Source organism: Montipora foliosa, chromosome 4, assembly GCF_036669935.1.
Source record: "Montipora foliosa isolate CH-2021 chromosome 4, ASM3666993v2, whole genome shotgun sequence".
Lineage (NCBI taxonomy): Eukaryota > Metazoa > Cnidaria > Anthozoa > Scleractinia > Acroporidae > Montipora > Montipora foliosa.
In genome coordinates this window covers 22,968,099-22,985,598 of record NC_090872.1, presented here as the reverse complement: position 1 = coordinate 22,985,598, position 17,500 = coordinate 22,968,099, and the positions used below count along the sequence as shown (strand labels likewise).

The 17,500-nt window shown below is 39.5% G+C and overlaps 3 protein-coding genes across 3 annotated transcripts in view; 1 reads left to right on the top strand and 2 right to left on the bottom strand.

Moving 5' to 3' along the window:
- Positions 1-3,830: 3,830 nt before the first annotated feature.
- Positions 3,831-12,700, bottom strand: LOC138000315 (ferredoxin-fold anticodon-binding domain-containing protein 1-like). Its single transcript, XM_068846631.1, has 5 exons — positions 12,149-12,700; positions 11,010-11,169; positions 9,644-10,568; positions 7,268-7,777; positions 3,831-5,860 (listed from the first exon to the last, which is right to left on the bottom strand). The coding sequence occupies exons 1-4, from the start codon at positions 12,633-12,635 to the stop codon at positions 7,460-7,462; spliced, it is 1,890 nt and encodes a 629-aa protein (XP_068702732.1). The 5' UTR covers positions 12,636-12,700; the 3' UTR covers positions 3,831-5,860; positions 7,268-7,459.
- LOC138001133 (uncharacterized) lies at positions 4,797-5,138 on the bottom strand. The gene has a single exon (XM_068847795.1). The coding sequence runs from the start codon at positions 5,136-5,138 to the stop codon at positions 4,797-4,799; it is 342 nt and encodes a 113-aa protein (XP_068703896.1).
- A 90-nt stretch (positions 12,701-12,790) lies between the features above and the next one.
- The window catches only part of LOC138000314 (ATP-dependent (S)-NAD(P)H-hydrate dehydratase-like), a 12,734-nt gene continuing 8,024 nt past the window's right edge, over positions 12,791-17,500 (top strand). The window contains exons 1-5 of the mRNA XM_068846630.1: positions 12,791-13,125; positions 13,281-13,326; positions 14,183-14,271; positions 15,178-15,286; positions 16,950-17,000. Coding sequence (XP_068702731.1) covers positions 12,833-13,125; positions 13,281-13,326; positions 14,183-14,271; positions 15,178-15,286; positions 16,950-17,000 — 588 coding nt within the window. The 5' untranslated portion in view covers positions 12,791-12,832. The remainder of the gene's footprint in view (positions 13,126-13,280; positions 13,327-14,182; positions 14,272-15,177; positions 15,287-16,949; positions 17,001-17,500) is intronic.

The following is a 17,500-nucleotide window of genomic DNA, read 5'->3' as shown; positions in this document are numbered from 1 at the left end:
GTCGGCCGTCAGGTTTTTTGGGGAGCTCTTCTTCACAATTACCGAATTTTGTGCAACCTCTTTTGAATACCACAAGCTTAATCCAGTTCCACTTCACCTGCTACTAACAATATAACCGAATTGATTCTATTTAGCCAAAGGTGACAAAATTCCAACAAAGTTTTGACTTAATATTGTTTTGCATAGTACTCTTCATTAATGTAAAAATGTACCGTAAATTACATTTACTTGGGTGAAGCAGGACTTTTCTATACTCTGAGAGGTTTTTCTCCAGGTACTCTGGTTTTCTCCTCTCGTCAAAAAAACGATGTTTGATTTTATTTGCATTAATAATAATTATAAGGTGAATTAAATTTACAGTGTCCCCAATTAGTGCCCCAGCGCTAGAAGACTAGACACTTTTTAAATAAAGCTCAGTATTTTTGGTAACAAAGATAGTAGAATTTCCTGAAATTTGGTGCAAGTGCTGTTTTGTACTCATCCATGTATTTTTCAAAAATGGACAAAATCAACTCAACCCTTGTCATAAAAAGAAAGATGCTCGAGTTAAATAAATTACCCTTGACAATGAAATCAAGGACTTAAAATTGACTCTTTTATCCATGGATCATTATTTTAATGGGAACATAGTTTTTCAGTGAGTGATTAACCCATTGACTCCCAGGGGCTCCCCATTGACGCGTAAAATACTCTGGCGTTAGACAGAGTAAAATACTGAAGTCTGGCCGGTTTCGGCCGGTTTGGACGTCAAAGGGTTAAGGGAACAATCATTCAAACTTTGTTAGAAAACAATCACACTGTCATTTTGTTTCTCTTGAATGAAACCTTTAAGTGCCTATGAAGAAAAAAATATCTTTTGTGTGTTTTAAAGACCTTTCAAAATGATGAAGAAATTATGGTGTTTTCTATTTTGGAATACCTTCTCTTGTTCCAGAGATAATCAACTTTTTGAACCCATGACTGTAATAAACCACAAAATTGATAATATCTCTGAAAATATAGGATGGGTGTTGTTTCATTTTATCTAATTTACGAAACGATACCCTCTATGCTGATGCCATGGCAACCATTTTGTTGCTCCTGAGACGATTTAAAGCAGGATTGATTTTATTGTTTATTGTCAAAATAAGACATGTTCACTCTCAGTAAGCTTATACAGAGATATAGAGCATCATGGGCAGCACATGCATTTCAACTCTGACCACCTGCCTGTACTTATCTGTTCAAAATCTAAGATGTTTGGTTCATTGCAGAGAGGGACTGAAAACGATAGTGTTGCCATGCCAAAATCTTAAAGGATGTCACTTTGTGCCTTATCTGATGTACATTACTGGTGCCAATTTGAATATCATTACTCCAATATTTTTGGAGATATTCTCAATTTTGGGATTTATTAAGTCACTGCACAGTTTGAGGTCATCAATTTTGCACAAAAACTTTAACATCTCTAGAATGAGAGAAGGTATTCCACAACAGAAAACATCATTCTCCATCATGTTGTGAGGTCTTTAAAATAAGTAAAAGATATTTTTACTTCATAGGTACTTCAAATAAGGATTACTGCGATTTTCATTATTCTGCAAATCTCACCTTCAGGTGTGAAGTGCCAAATTGCGTTTGGGCTTCCATCGATCAAATTTCCCAACATAGCCGAAAAGATCGACTCTGCCTCAGGAAAGTGAACTGGAGTTTTTGTTTAGTTCACAGCTCAAACAGATAATGATATCTTTTTATATTCCATCGCTTACCATCCATGTTGTTGGAGTTTGAATGTCTGAAAGTACCATGGGAACCAAAGATGCTGATTGGTAGGTTATATCACGCATCAATTGATTACAGCATCCATGGTCTCGCGTCAACTCTCACCTTGGCAATTTTGAAGATGAGATTCCCCAGAACTATGAAAATCGAAGTAATTTTCTTTCAAATTGGATTGAGGGTTGTACTCAACTTTGCATGTCTTTCCAGGGTTCCCTTCCTAACTTCAACAAATCTCTAACATACATAACATCACAAGTATAATAATTGCAATTGTGGCAAAACAAAACCTACTTACCACCTTGTCATAATCATAATAATAATGATTGTTCACTTTCTGTGAAGAGAACAACTTGCAAGGAGACGGTAGTCAAACTCTGCAGGCATAATCATTGCTTGGCCTCAGCCCCAAACCTGGGGCTTTGAGACTAAGCACTTCTGGAGGATAAGGGTGATCTCAATGATTGCAAAATGACACCGCATTCCTTCCAACACATCTGGAATCCAAAGATCTTTCAAAAAACCCTCTAACCAACCAGACACCACACCCAAACAATCAACCATCAATGACACGATCTTTGTCAATACTCAGTCAATCTTTCTGATTTCCTTTGCCATAGGAGAGCAGTTGGTGATTTTCTTATCCTCTTTAGTCACCATGTTCCTATTTCATTAGGTACCGAGACATGGCACAAACATCCACTCCTGCCTGAGCTTCTCAATCCACCACAGTAACATCTGAACAATAATTATTGCGTTCCACGTTGTGTTGTCTTGACACTCCTAAGCCACCCGAACTCCGCATTCCCATCCTCCTTCTTGCTCACCTCATCTGGAACCCCCTATACCACACATCATCACACTTAAAGAAAAAACAAAGTTCCTAGTACACCATCAACCCCCTCTGATCATGTCTCCTCCAATACTCCCTCTACACCAAACCAGTATAACCACTCACCACAGGCTCAACCAACTGCACCTTCTTGCCACACAATTTCAACATGTACTCATCACTTGCCGTAACATATCCAAACAGAGCAAGTGTTGAACTGTAAACTTCCTTTATTGTACATAGTACATGTAACTGTTGAAGGACGATTTCAGAGACTTCAACTTTGTCTTCCTAGAGGTGCACAAACTTAATTACAAATTACAGTAATATTATTGTGACTGTGAAAGTAACCTACTTTCAGAGTGCCTTACATTGTACCTTTTGGTTCCACCATTTTGAAAACACAAGATAATTTCCCAAATGCAAAAACACTTCTATCCACAAAGAAAGTATAAAACTCAAGTAAACTACTTTGTTGTCAGTTTATGACAGCTTAAGACACTTCACCGACATTTCACTGTCTTCACACGGATCTGTATCTGCAGCATTTTCCATTCTACTTAGAGGTGGACTAACTTGTAGACTGTAGATTCAGGAAATAAAATCACTGGAAAAATATAGGATCTTGATTATTTTATGGAGGGAAGACTGCTCAGCTTTTAAACTCTTCACCAAACGGCAGGTTTGCAGTCCTTACAGTGGTTATCAGTCCCACACACCCCTCAACAACATTTTTTTCACATTTCGAAAGTGAAATTTAAGTGGACGTCAATCAATGTTTCCATGACAATAGTCCTGTTTCCTTGACTGCAGTTGAATTCATCATGTGGAAACATTTGATTACCATCCACCTAAATTATTTTACTTTTGAAATTTGAAAAAATCTCGTTGAGAGGCACATGTGACTGATAACCGCTGTAAAATGTTTCACCTTGCCCTCACTAAACTTCACCCAGAGTACCTTGCAATGGCACTTAAAACATTTCCTCAGCGTGCCATGCATGGCCTCCGCCATGTTGCTGCTTGCCACTACTCATTGGTGCCAGCAAATAAAACAATCATTTCAGTGTACTGTTTCCTGATGGACTCTCGTTACAGTGGCTGAATCCACTTTCCGTTTTTTTAAGGGCATAATGACACGCAATACCATGATGACAATGAGATGAGATGAGATGATGTCTTTAATAAACCATAAGATAAAAAATACATATCCTATGTTACATAAACAAGAACTGTGTAATGAATTTACAATAATATACTGTAGCTAAAAGAGAATTATGTAATTATAACAGGTTGTGTTCAAAAATGAGTCTATTTACAAATGTGTCCTTGAAATGTTCGGTGTTAATCTTTGGGAGGAGGCAAATCATGCGACGTAAATTATATTGCTGGGGTTTAGGCTTTGGCAGAATTTCATTTAACGGATGATAGGTTAGAGCCCTAGCTTTACTAAATAATTTCTTGTCCTGCGTATGCATGATATCCTTGACATTCAATAGAACTGAAATGTAATGCCGCTTGTAACATCTGTTTAAAAAGTTCTGTACTATGTTTAGATCACGTTCATAATATGCACCATACACAGAAAGGCCATAAGTTAAATTAGACAATACAATTGTCTTAGAAAGGAGGTCTATTTCATTCTGGTCATATTGTTCCTTTCTCAAAGTTCTTAATATATGGAGGCCCTTGTTAGCCTTCGCTAGTTTGACCTAACATGAGAACTAAACTTACAATCACTCTGAACTGTGACTCCAAGTAAGCACAATTCACTGTGTTGTGGGATGCAATTGACTGGATTGTAGGTGTCCTTGTTCGATTTCTTTCTAATTACGAGCTCTTTGCATTTACTAGGATTACATGACATACAGTTATTTCGCGACCAATTTTAAAACTCGTTTACTAAGGCTACAAAGGTGTCAGTATTGCCTAGTACTGGTGCAACAATTGTCGAATCGTCAGCATATTTGAATAACGCAGGGAAGCAATCACATGTAATTTCAAGATCGTTAAGAAATATATTAAAGAGGTGGGGGCCACTAACACTACCTTGTGTGGTACCCTTATTGACGGCTTTCCACCTACAGCGATAGTGACCAGACAAAATGCGTTGATGTCTAGCGGATAAAAAACTGTGATACCAATTAACACGATATGGCGATACATGTAATCGTTTAAGCTTGGTGGACAAAAGATTGTGTTTCATCTAGTCAAATGCCTCAGAAAAGTCCATGGTAAAGAGTCGCACAGCTTTACAGTTATTATCATCTAGGCATTTGCAAATCTGGTGCTGAATAGTTAAGAGCGCAGATGTACAGTTCCCACCCTCTCCGTACGCAAATTGACTACTGCTCAGGTGATCCTCCATGACGCGTCTGACATGTGTGTTGTATACAACCCTTTCAAGAGCTCCAGCGATCACCGGTGTTACACTGATTCCACGGAAATCACCGTTCTCCTTAGGTACATCAACCTTGGCTAATGGACTGATGTTCACTCTTTTCCAAGATTCTGGAGGAATGAGTTGACAGGGAAAGACCCCACACATAAGAGATAACCGAAGTTAGTAGTTCCGCGTGTTCTTTTAAAAGCCAAAAAGGAATTTCATCTGGGAAGGTTGCCGTTTTCTTCAGATTAGACAGAGTGTTCCAAACGATTCTCAGAGGGATGGTGGAGCCTTGACATCTGGATCAATGTGAATATCAACTGGTCAAATGTAGTTAGTGTCGCTGCATAGATTGCCGGAGAACTCATTTAACTGGTCAAGTGATTCACGATCTAAGGTAATACAGGTTGCATTCCTTCGCTGCGATACCAGGTCAACACCTTTCCACCATTGCTTCGAGCCAATCACACCCACATTATACTGCTTTCTGTTCTCACTGATCACTTCCAAAATCCTCTTATACAACTCTTTCAACCGAGCTTCATCGGACACCCTCGATTTCAACCGCAACATGGCTTTAACAAGAGGGGTCATCCAGGCAGGGTCATGTGATGACATAGTGACCACCCTTACTGGCATACACCTATCCAAGTGACCCCGTATACATGTAGTTGTCTCCAGTTTGTTCACCGCCTCATTTACATTCTCGGTTTCAAGTACCTCTCGCCAGTCCTCCCCTACCAAAGCCATGTACAAATCCTGTTTCCTATGTAGGTGTCTGTCCCGCATGTGAACTTTATGACGCACGGGGCGAAGTTTAGATCCTGCAGGCAAAATCACACCTCGATGATCCGATTTTGTTGACACATAAAAAGGGCAGCACCCTGCAAACAAATCGGGCCGGTTCGTTAAACAGTTAGCTAGCTATCTTTCAACACTTCGGTGCTTCCTTTGCAGCACTCCTCACTTCTGAATAATCACAGAACATTGAAGTTTGAGGCCACAAGCTAGCTCATGACGATCTTGTTAGAAGCTTGCAAATCTCTGGATAGTACTGTTTGGACTTTGGTGTTCAGTTCACAATAATAATAGAAGGGGTAGACCTAAATGAAGGCATACTGCCAGATGCTTGACATGATGGTTGGCTAGGTCATACCCCTTCCCTGCATTAGTAAATATTGGGTCAAGAGTGTGATCGCAATGAATCCTAAACTTGATCATCTGTTTTATCTGCAAGACGTGCATAAATCTGGACATGTCTAACCTATGTGAATCACCTGTGATCAGAATAGCAAAGGACTTGGGTAATCACACGTCGATCACTTCCCATTCATATTGCTTCACTAAGCACAATAAGCACAATTACAAATAGCCAATTACTCTTTTGTGTATGCCTCTTCATACTGTGATAAAAGCTTACACGAAGACCATCAATAATGCCTTAGTAAAAGACGCATTACCCTGGTCCCAGAGGTTTTTCTTGAGGTGTGAGAGAGCTGCAAAGCAGCAAAGACGAGTCCCAAAGCGGCGAGAAGAGAAAAACCTCTGGTTACCTTGGACTTGGATCAAACTTTCACGCAGACGCCAGCTGTCAAGCGCATCAAATTGATAATTACAAAAGAAACCAATCACAGCCAATTGGCATTACCAATCAAACGAACCAATCATACATTTATGCGTGTTTGTAAAAATATCAACCAATCTGAGCCCGAGGGTCAGATCCTCATGAAAGTGAGATTCAAAGTCCAAAGTAACCAGAGGTCTTTCTCTTCTCACCGCTTTGCGACTTGTCTTTGCTGCTTTGCAGCTCAAGAAAAACCTCTGAAACCAGGGTAAATAAGCACTGGTTATTCCATGAAATAATGGCAAGAATACCAAATGCACAGGAAGTCACTGCACACCGGTGGCTCAGTTGCTTGAGCGTCGGGCTGCCATGCGGGAGGTCGTGAGTTCGACTCTGGCCGGATCAACACTCAGGGCCTTTAAATAACTGAGGAGAAAGTGCTGCCTTTGTAATTACATCTGCAAATGGTTAGACTTTCAAGTCTTCTCGGATAAGGACGATAAGCCGGAGGTCCCGTCTCACAAATAACTTCCATTTCATTAGTTCCCTGTGGGACGTTAAAGAACCCACACACTATTCGAGAAGAGTAGGGGATGAAGTTCCCGGTGTTGTGGCTGTCCTCTTGTGTATATGGGTGGGTGGGTATAGCAGGTCCTCATCAGCTGAATAGCTGCCAAAACTTCAACCGGCTCAAACAAATAAATAACAAACAAACAAACAAACTTACCATCATTATCCATCCAGCATTTTAATGTTACCATTTTGTTCACAAACGAACTGGAGCTGCTTCCACGTACATTGTAACAACAATACTGAAACCTCTAGTATCTCTAGTTCTAGAATATTGAATCTTGAGGCAGACGACTTCCTGCTAAAAGACTTAACCCTTCCTCGATCTTCACAAGTGAAAATTCATCCTTTATTTGAGATGAAAGTCGCAGCTTAGCAACTTTCTTCTTAGTAAGTTCTGCATTTTCACTGTCTGGTAGTGAGACAAAGGCTTGTCACTTGAGCTGTAAACCATACGGTAATTGTAACTCACTTTATCCTGATCTGTATTGTGATACCTTTCAATGAACTGCACATCACATACACACCCTTGAGTTGTCTCACAAATGTCGTGAAAAAACTGCTGTTCTGTCATATGTTCCGTTATCCAGAAACTTATATCATGAACGTAGGATGGAGGAAAGATGCTGAAAGCCTCAAACTCCTTATAATTTTGGAGAGCTCGTCCCTGATAAAGTAAAAGACGAGGTTTAGAAAGAAAATTATAACCTAAGGTCTGTTTATACCGAGAAAAGTTGTCCCAGGTAAGAGGCTCACCCTCCCAGCAGAGTCAACTTTACCAACTGTTTATATGAAAAAAGAACTGACCCTATTGCCCGAGTCAAGAGCTGCCTGTCTCAGTTCCGATGATGAGGAGACTGGAAAGACAGAGCTCACACATGCTCTTGTTATCTTGCTTTAACCGAGTTGACCTGGCTAGATGAGCCAAAGTGTTACATGGAAAAAAGTTAGCCCGGCTAGGAGGGTGATCCTTCCATCGAAAAAGGCTGATGCGGCTAGGTGAGTCACCCTTCTAGCTGAGCCAACTTTTTTTCCTCATATAAACATGGCCTAATTTGATTATGAAGGAACTAGACCATTAGGCTCACTTCTACCGTTCATCAGTTTATTTTGTACCTTCGCCAGAGCAAAGGGCTAACATGATTTCCCTACTAACCCTTCATTCCAGGTTCATATCATGCCGTGCTCACTGCTAGGACTGGAATAATACTTACCAGTACATGTACGAGTAATAGCTATCGCGAAGTGCCAACGAGACAGTCAATAAAATACAATATACAGTACCGCTCAAATGTAAGTTACCACCCACGCGCGCGCTACGGGAATCGCGTCACGTGCGGGTTAAAAAAATCTGTAAGTACATCAACTGGAGGATCGCATGTGATCTTAACTGGCCTTTTGGATTTCTTTGTGGAAGCCCCAGACACATAAGAAACATGCATTTTACTGGTTTTCTCTATCCAAAATCTTTTATACACAACAAAACGTTTTTGCATCCACAAGTATTACAGTGTACAAAACAACCCCATCGCTTTAGGTAGTTCAGTCCAAAGGAATTCAATTTTTTTACGTTTGTTTCACGGCTGAAGTTTGCATACTGTCATACGTCAGTGTTCGCCCAACTTGAGAATTTTTATATGGAATACGGAAAGTACTACTGTAATTTTTGAATGGCCGTAATTTTAACAGGAATATACAATAATAATTAAGTTGAATAAAATCGGTGCCATGTAAAAATTTGCCAAAGTGTTTTCAGACTTTTCAGTGTGAAACATGTAATGGGGAATCAAACTCTCTCGCACATGAAAGTTGTTTCACTTGTAGAATTTTCATTTTAAAGCCATGAATTATAAGTCAACTTGATTGTTGAATTTTGTACTTTTCAGACAACATATTTCTTTTGAAAATTAAATTAAATTAATCGTTCACAACTCAATGGTTACAAAACGAAAAACAAGCTGCTCTACTCGCGGGCCAAAATTGACAACAGCGGCTGATAAGAACACTTACACTGGTTTAGTTTTGAGTTCGTCCCCTCAATATAGAACACGCTGGTTTGAAAATCAAAGCAAGTGCACACAACACAATGGTCACGGAAATGAAAAAAAAAATGTGTTTTCACTCCCCTCTGAACACAAGATCATCAATAGTCACGCATGTCATGCAAGTTTGTCTACTGACATCACACATTGACATCACACATAATTTGGTCCCTAATAAAATCTCCAGGAAATCTACACCTTACTGTACAGAATTTTTCTGCCACCTGCAATACTTTCCGTTGCATTAAGCGGGCCGCTTCGCCTGGCTTGCACGTTGGCAACTAGTGGCACGTTTACATGATATAAAGTGACTTTTAATCCCAGTGAATGAATGAAATGATAATACTGGGTAATACCTAATTATTTTTCTACAGTGACAAGGGAAAGTTTGGACAAGAAAACCAGTGCTTCTAATGAATTATTTTTTTGTAGCTGTTTCCAAGTAACAAACAAACTGCACTGTATATGTTGTAATATAAATAGTGCCTCACTTGTAGGTCTGCAAATTGTTTCTTAAATCTCTCATCGTCTGACCAGAGAAGTCTAATGTCACGAATCCCAAACAAAGCCATAGCTAAGTGGTCCAAGTTTAATTCCATTAGCCAACCAACAAGGTTTTGTTGCGAACTTTTGGAAAAAACACTTTTGGTATCTAGTACACCACAAGAGAGAATCAATCTCTGCCCATGAAACAGCTCAGTTCGTGTTGACAATTGACAAAGGTCATTCATGCAAACTTGCGGGGGTGAATCATATCCAAGATACTTTCTCTCAAGCCTACAAAATACACATTTCTCTCGAGCTGATGTCTTTCCACATTCACATCCTATGTTCGATCTTGCAGCACATGTGAGGCTTCTAAATTTTGTTTGTCTTCCACACTTCAACTCAATTGTCTCTGAAGTCAAATCAGGTCCAGAATATGCTGATAGAGTACTTGTGCAGTTGGCCTCTATTCTTAACCCATCAAGATTACAACACACATCTTTTATGAATAAATCAATCACAGTTTTTAAGCAAGACATGACGTTTGGAGTATTTGCAGCATCCATAACAGTCTGTGCTGCTATAAGTTTGTGTCTAATTGGGTGATTCTGAGATGACGGAGGAAAGAAGAAGTTAATTTCCGTCCCACTCATAACAAAGGAACAAACACTTTCTCGAAGGTGTTCTAAAGCCTTGCCTAAAAATGATGAGTCATCATCTCTCCTGATGTGAGTTAAGCCACACTGATCAACATATGGCATAGCATTGTTAAATTCTTTAAATTCACTGAAAACCTGTCTGCCATCAACTACAATATCCGAGAAGAAATGTTTCAGCTTGTTGGTAATGATGTAAACAGGGTTATGAGGAACAACCATAGGACTTTGCATTGGATATCTCTGTTGTGCCGTCTTGTGACAAACGGAAGACCTGTGCAAGAAAGAAGTCACAAATTTAAAGTTCAAAATTTGTTTGAGAGACTGAGTTTGTAGTTGAAATGAAATAGCCTCTAAAAACGACCAAGGGCCAATATTCCCCAGTGCGGCTCGAGCTAGCTCGGTTAGTAAGTAGTATTTTATATGGCTTTTTAATTACCTTTTGCTTTGTTTTTGCAAGCCCGTAATCGGCTCGTGGGCATTACCGGAAAATAATGCCCTACAATTCAGTCACAATTAGCCAATTAGAGCATGCATTATATCGGCTACAAACACAAGCCATATAATAAAAGTACTTAATTAATGTACCAAGTACCAATGCTGCAAATGGCCTTTTTGGGATTGAGTGTAAGTGTATATGTACTCCTCTTGTCCTAACAAAATAAAGTGATTTTGATGAGGGTGTTACCAGACAACTAATGACAAAACAGCATACTCTTTATCTGGCACAGTGACAAGTGACACTCCATGCACAAACAGATGGGTCAAGCCATTGATGGTGTGGAAACCCTTGCCAAGCTGTCCACGGAATCCTGCACTTCTGTAATAATGGTAATCTGTGCTTGTGAATGGGTAAACTGCATGCAAAATCAAGCCTGAAATGACATAAGTCGACAGATGTACTGTACATCATACACATAGGCTAGGGGCCAGGGGGTCCAAACCTCTCCAAATGCAAAATTTAACTATAATTTCAAAGCGGAATGATCAAAACATAAATGAGTCAAAACTACACACAAAAAATTAATAAATAATTATGACTACATGTAGTTTTAAAAGCCAGTTTTTCAGCAGTTATGATAAATAAAAGAACTAAAAAGGCAATCTTTGAAAAGTCTTGTCTTTCCATTATCCTTAAATAATTATTAAGAAAATCATTCCAAATCCCTGCCACACACACCCTGTAAGGGGAAAGACTGCAGTGAGCTCTCAGCGTGACCTGCTGCCACCGAAATACATGACTTTTGTATTCTCTTATCCCTTCTCTAGGATATCCCTTACTTTGAACTTTCTTTAACCCCTTTGAAATCTGCACAAAATGTGCACGCTTTGCAGGCCTATGGAAACCTTCCTGGTACCCCGATTGCCATAAAAATGCTGACCGTTGCAACAATAGCCAAACAAACCAACGCCTGTTCAAGTTGATTATAGCTGATGATAGTTCATAACAAGTTGGCACTCAGAGTTAGTGAGACCAAGAATTTCAACTACAATCAAAATTATTGACCATTTAGATCCAAGCACAGCGGCACTACACCTCACGCAAATGAAGAGAGGACTCATTTTCTCAGCTTGTCATACATACAAATGCCTTGGCCTTGAAGGCCTAATTAAGGGCTCTTGGCCCAAAACAAGGGGGGGGGGGGGGGGGGATGGGAGCACCATTAAAAAAGACCCAAGATAGGATGCAGCTCTTTACATCCTCTCATTTCATTGGATCCCTTTAGGACGCAGCTCTACTGTGTTCAAGGTTAGGGTCCATCGTTGATTGGTTGTTTGTTTTGGTCCATTGTTTTCTGAGCCAATCCCGAGAGCCGTTGTAATAGCTGCGTACCGACCGTAAAAAAGACTCACCTGATTTTGCGGCTTGGTAAACAACTTGCCAAGTGTTCCCTAATTCCCTTCTAGGATTGTCCAGAGGTGTTCCCCCTTGGCCTTGGCAGAGGCTTACACATACATCTCCTTTGAACGGCTCCACGTGTTTCGCTGCGCTTGCAAAAAAGCGGTCCAACAACTTCCTAGATTTGCCAATGTTGGATTTCCCGCCAAGATGCGGAAAGTTAAAAATAACTCGATCAAAAACCCTTGGACCAAATGTTTTAGAAAGATCAGTTGCATCAACTTCGTGCAAGATCTCTACGTTCTCGTAAGCTGATAATTTTCCGATGTTTTTAACAGCGAAATCGTTTTCCTCTAACTCAGAGCGTGAATCCAGTGAGGTCGCGATGATTTTCACCGATGTATTAGACAGAGCAGATGCTAAACAGAGTGTAAACGAAAAATTTCCATCGCCGACGACAAGCACATTCTCTGAATACGACGTTGGATCAAGAAGAGCCATCGCGAAGGAACGAAAAGAGGCGAGCTTGAACCGAAACAGATAGAGTGGCGCTCCACAGAAACAGTGCGAAGTCCCAGAATGCAAAAATCAAAATGCCAAAAAGACTCACGTTTCAGCGGGTGCTCATAGTAGTGCCCAATCTTCTTGTGATCATAGAAAAACCGCCTTGAAGATTATCGTCGTTCGTTCTGTTCTTTATGGGCGGCACATCGCGTCCTGGGTTAGATGTCGTAAAAAGGTGTTTTATCCGTTTTAAGATCACCAGTTTTTTCCCTGAAATGGCGGCTAAACGCAGCATCTTTGCTGATGGCGAAAAGGAGGCGGATGGTCGGTCCAGATCGTCCGCTGATGCTATACCAGTTGTTCGAAACCCTTCCGAAAAGAAACACAGTAGCTGCCTAGAATTGGTTCGCAGCGCCATCCCTTGTCTTCTAGAAACTGCACACAAAGGACAACTTGGTAGAATAGGAGTGATCGGGGGATGCCAAGAGTAAGTTACTACTGTTCGTCTCTGTGTATGCTGGCGAAATTAAGAATCGGCCTTGGACAGCTAAGTCATGAACCACGAAATTCGAAAAAAAACCTGACATCAAGACCCATCGTTTTCCTTTGCTTTGAAATAATTATTTTCTTCTACCTTTCCAGGTATACAGGAGCTCCTTATTTTGCTGCAATATCGGCACTTAAGTCTGTAAGTGTGTTTAGGTTATAAATGAATTTGTCACTGTGGCTGTATGCCCGACAGCCAGGTCTTAAATAGCCTAAATACACGGCAAAGAGATCTCAAGAAGAATCGAGGGTTTTTTTCCCGGGTACTCTGGTTTTCCTCCCTCACCAAAATCAACTCACAGCTAATTACTGTCTGGCTGTGGTGCTGTGCTGTGATATCAAACATGGACTGTACTGTGGCTGCCAGAGGCACCTTCGTATGCTTTCAGCCCCATATCATGAGCTGCACCCTTTCACAATTCAGTCCCCAAGACTTCAAGAAAAGGGTGATTAGCACTGCCACTTATTTATTTATTTATTTTATTTAGTCTATTCAAGACCTTGCCCGCAATCATACATTTAGAGGGCCAGGGAAGTTATGAGTAACTAAGTGAACTATCTGAACTTGTGTTAGTGAATGACTGAACTGGCCCTCACTGCAATCAAGGTGCAGCGTAACATGTACGTGATGTAGACATGTTTTATAAAGTTTATAGAGGTCAAATTATATCTCCCTTCCCTATGCAGTATGGGCTTGTCTCACTGCCCTCATACAGCAATACAAGGATGAGTCGTGAATCTTAATGCTTAAAAAGATTTTTGCAAGGAAACAAATCCTTGTAATTAAAATTTTATTTATTCTTCACTCGATCTGCATTAATTTAACAATCATTTATTGGTTTTCTCCTTACCACACCATTGCCAGATTGGCTTTGCTATTGATAACAAGATTAAAGAGTGAAAGCTCTTTGTCTTCAGGTTTGTTGTTAACACTAGTTCAAGTACCGTACTTGAAAAGTTGATTGCATGTATTCAAGAAATATTCTGTTTATTTACAGGGTGCAGATTTGTCCCATGTTTTCTGTACCAGTGATGCAGCTGTGGTGATCAAATCATACAGCCCTGAACTCATTGTCCATCCATTGTTGTAAGCTTTGTTTTTCATTTCTGTTTATTCACATTGTTGATAACATGTCAGTATACTTAAAGAAAGGTGATTATGTGATATAATACATGTACATTGATCAATCACAAGCATTTTATTCAAGTCCCTTGAGGTCATCAGGGTTGATTTGAGTTGGACACAAAGTACATGTAAGTGGTAAAATCTAACACTGTTGTTAGATAATTGTAGTAAAAGTGATTTTCTGGTCAGTCAACCAAAAATGCTGAAATATACCCCCGTGGCGATGGGGAGTCGTGAGTTCGAAGACACACTTCCTCAGCAACAGCCCACACATTTTTTCCCATTACTTTACTGCTGTGCTTCCAATTTGTTATTTTCACTTTTGGTTATTTTTGTTGTGGATAGTTGGGGGTGGATAGATGTGTTTGTTTGGGTATTTCTGAAGGGTCATGCATTAGTTCATTCCAAGAAGGGGGAGGACCACGACTTTTTTTGCAAAGATTCTAAAATGCTTTGGACCACCCCCCCCCCCCCCCACCCCAATAAAAACCATACTTTCCCTTACACTTGGGTGGACAAATAATTTGTAAATACTAATACACAAATCTTTTCACCGACACAAATTAATTTGCCCGCATTAGCCTCCATTTCATGCTAGATCCAGTATAGCCGTGAGAATTCAAAAATGGTCTATTCTCGTTTTTCACATGACGTCACGACCGCCATGTTGGTGCCCTAAACAAAGAAAAGGCGGCCATGTTGGTGCCCCGACCAAATCCTCCGGGAATTTAAATCTATTGTTATGCAAACACTTCCTTTTGTTTTCGTTGAAAAACATGGCTGTTGATCACGTGAGTGAAAACCAGCAATTAGTAGCATACAAATTAATTAATGTTTTTGTTGTTGATGTCGTTGTTGTTGTTTCAGAGACAGAAAAACTGCAGTTAAAGAAGTGAAAGATTGGCTCCCAAGACTTCATTGTATTGTAGTTGGACCAGGCATGGGAAGAAACCCAACTATCATAGAAAATGTCAAGGTACTGTAAGTCCAGTCTGTTTGTGTTTGCAAGTTGTTAGCCTGTTCCAGTGCCTCAATAAGTTGAGAATGGAGAAAGTGTGAGCGTAATAAAACTGCACAAGGACTGATCCTGCCTGCCTAAGTGTTCCCTGTCTTTCTTTTTTGTGTCAGTGTTTTAAGACTTCACCATTCTCCATTGCTTTATAATTATTTTAGGTACTTCAAGATCTAAGACAGCAACATTGACAAAAATGTTACCTCAAAATATAACTTAACACAATCCTGACTCTTTGGTGATTATTCCATCTCATTCATGTCATACATTGTGGGCGAACATCCTAAAACTATTTTTATACGAGCGGTTTCAGAGTAAAAATGTAGAATGATAGGTTCGGAATGGCACATGTATGCTTACATTGTTGTTAACATTTGGTGATTTCACGTTGTCTTTATGCACAGTACCTCTAGAATATGTGCTAAATGCGTTCTGCACATGCAGCATAAATATTTTCCCTCTGTTAATCATTGCCATTGTTGTTTTGGGACATTGTCATAGCCTCTATAACAGGAAATTCACACTTCATGAAATTAACATAAATTTGAAAAATTCTCGTTAATTTAAGTCATGTAATTTTTGTTAACGTTAATTTCCACGCTGTTAATTAAGCTGTGCGTGAATTTCCGTGACACACACACTCCAGAGATAGATTTTCACACTATTTCACATGAGTCTTTTACATTAGTAAATCGTTTATCGTAATTCAACTGCATTTTTCTCTTGTTTTCAACAAATTCTGTTTTTCGGGGGTGTAGCAGACGTGTTTATTTCTCCATGTACCCCCTCTTTCACATAAATTTCCTTTATTGGGAAGAAGAACCCCCTTCAAATCGCATTAATTGAAGTCGCATTAATTTCAAATACATTACAATGGAATTAACGCGAACGTTAATTTCCTACTGTAACAGTAAGGTATCTGGAAGCCTAGAACAGGCTACAACCAATTGCCAAAATACTAAAGACACTGAATCCCAATATTAAATTGTCGCAAGGTGTTCACTTGCATCCTCCTTATTAGAACCATGGTAATAATAAATAATAATAATAATAATAATAATAATAACAACAACTGTAGATAATAAATAAGATTTACAATGTATATAGCACTAACATTATAGAATATTCTAAAGCGCTTTACAATGTAAATTTAGAATTAAAGTAAAAATTATACTAAAAGTATGCAAAAAATAAAACAATTCAAATAGATATGGAATAAGATTAAGATACATCATATGCTAATTTTAAAAATTGGGCCTTCAACTTGGTTTCAAAAACAGTCTGAGTTGGACTTCTTCTAATCTTAGGAGGGAGATTCTTCCAAGCAAAATGTCTCGAGAACGCAAAGGCGCGATCACAAAATATGGTACAAGCGTTGAACTGGGATACATGGAAATTAATTATTTAGCCCTTGTGTTTTTTATTGCATGGTGCACCTGACTTTAAATGGTGTTGAAGCTAACCTACACGTAAGTCTGAATGACTCAGTCCTGTTAGCAGGACTGCAATGAAGTTTTGCAGTTGACGGTTGTATTTGAAAATTACAAAACATTTTGATTATGAAAACTGGTTTCTTTTGGGAAAAAGTTCCAATTCAGTAATTCAGATCATGTTTTCTTCTTTGCAGGGTGTAGTTGAACTTGCAAAAGAGCAGGGAAAACTTCTTGTCATAGATGCAGTTAAGTATTGTCCCCAGCCCACAGGTGTATGTATAGCAAATGGCAGGAATACATGACATTCACAAGTATTTTGGCAGAGTATAAATTCTTGCAATGAGAATTTGTTCAATACAGTAGGCAAATACAGCTCAAAGAGAGGAATTAAGAAGCTAGGTCAGACATTGTCATTGATTGAAAATGTCAACAATGACTTTATTCTACCCGTATACAGGGATGTAGCTAAGAATAAAGTCATCCGGTTGAAGGTTCTATTGACGCGGTAAGTTCGTGCTCTGAGCATCAAAGGGACCTGGTAACAAGATTGTTCCCAGTGTTTTGTAAGATGGTGAATAAAGTGGTTTATGCGGGGGATAGCACTATCCACCTTTTGAACAACCGAGGCCTGTAAAATGTCTAAAAAGTTAAAGAACTAGGAGCCTTCTGAGCGGGAGGTTGCTAGTTGGATTCCCGTCTCATTCCGTCATAGTCTGTTTCGACTTTCATCCGATCCGTGTAGCTG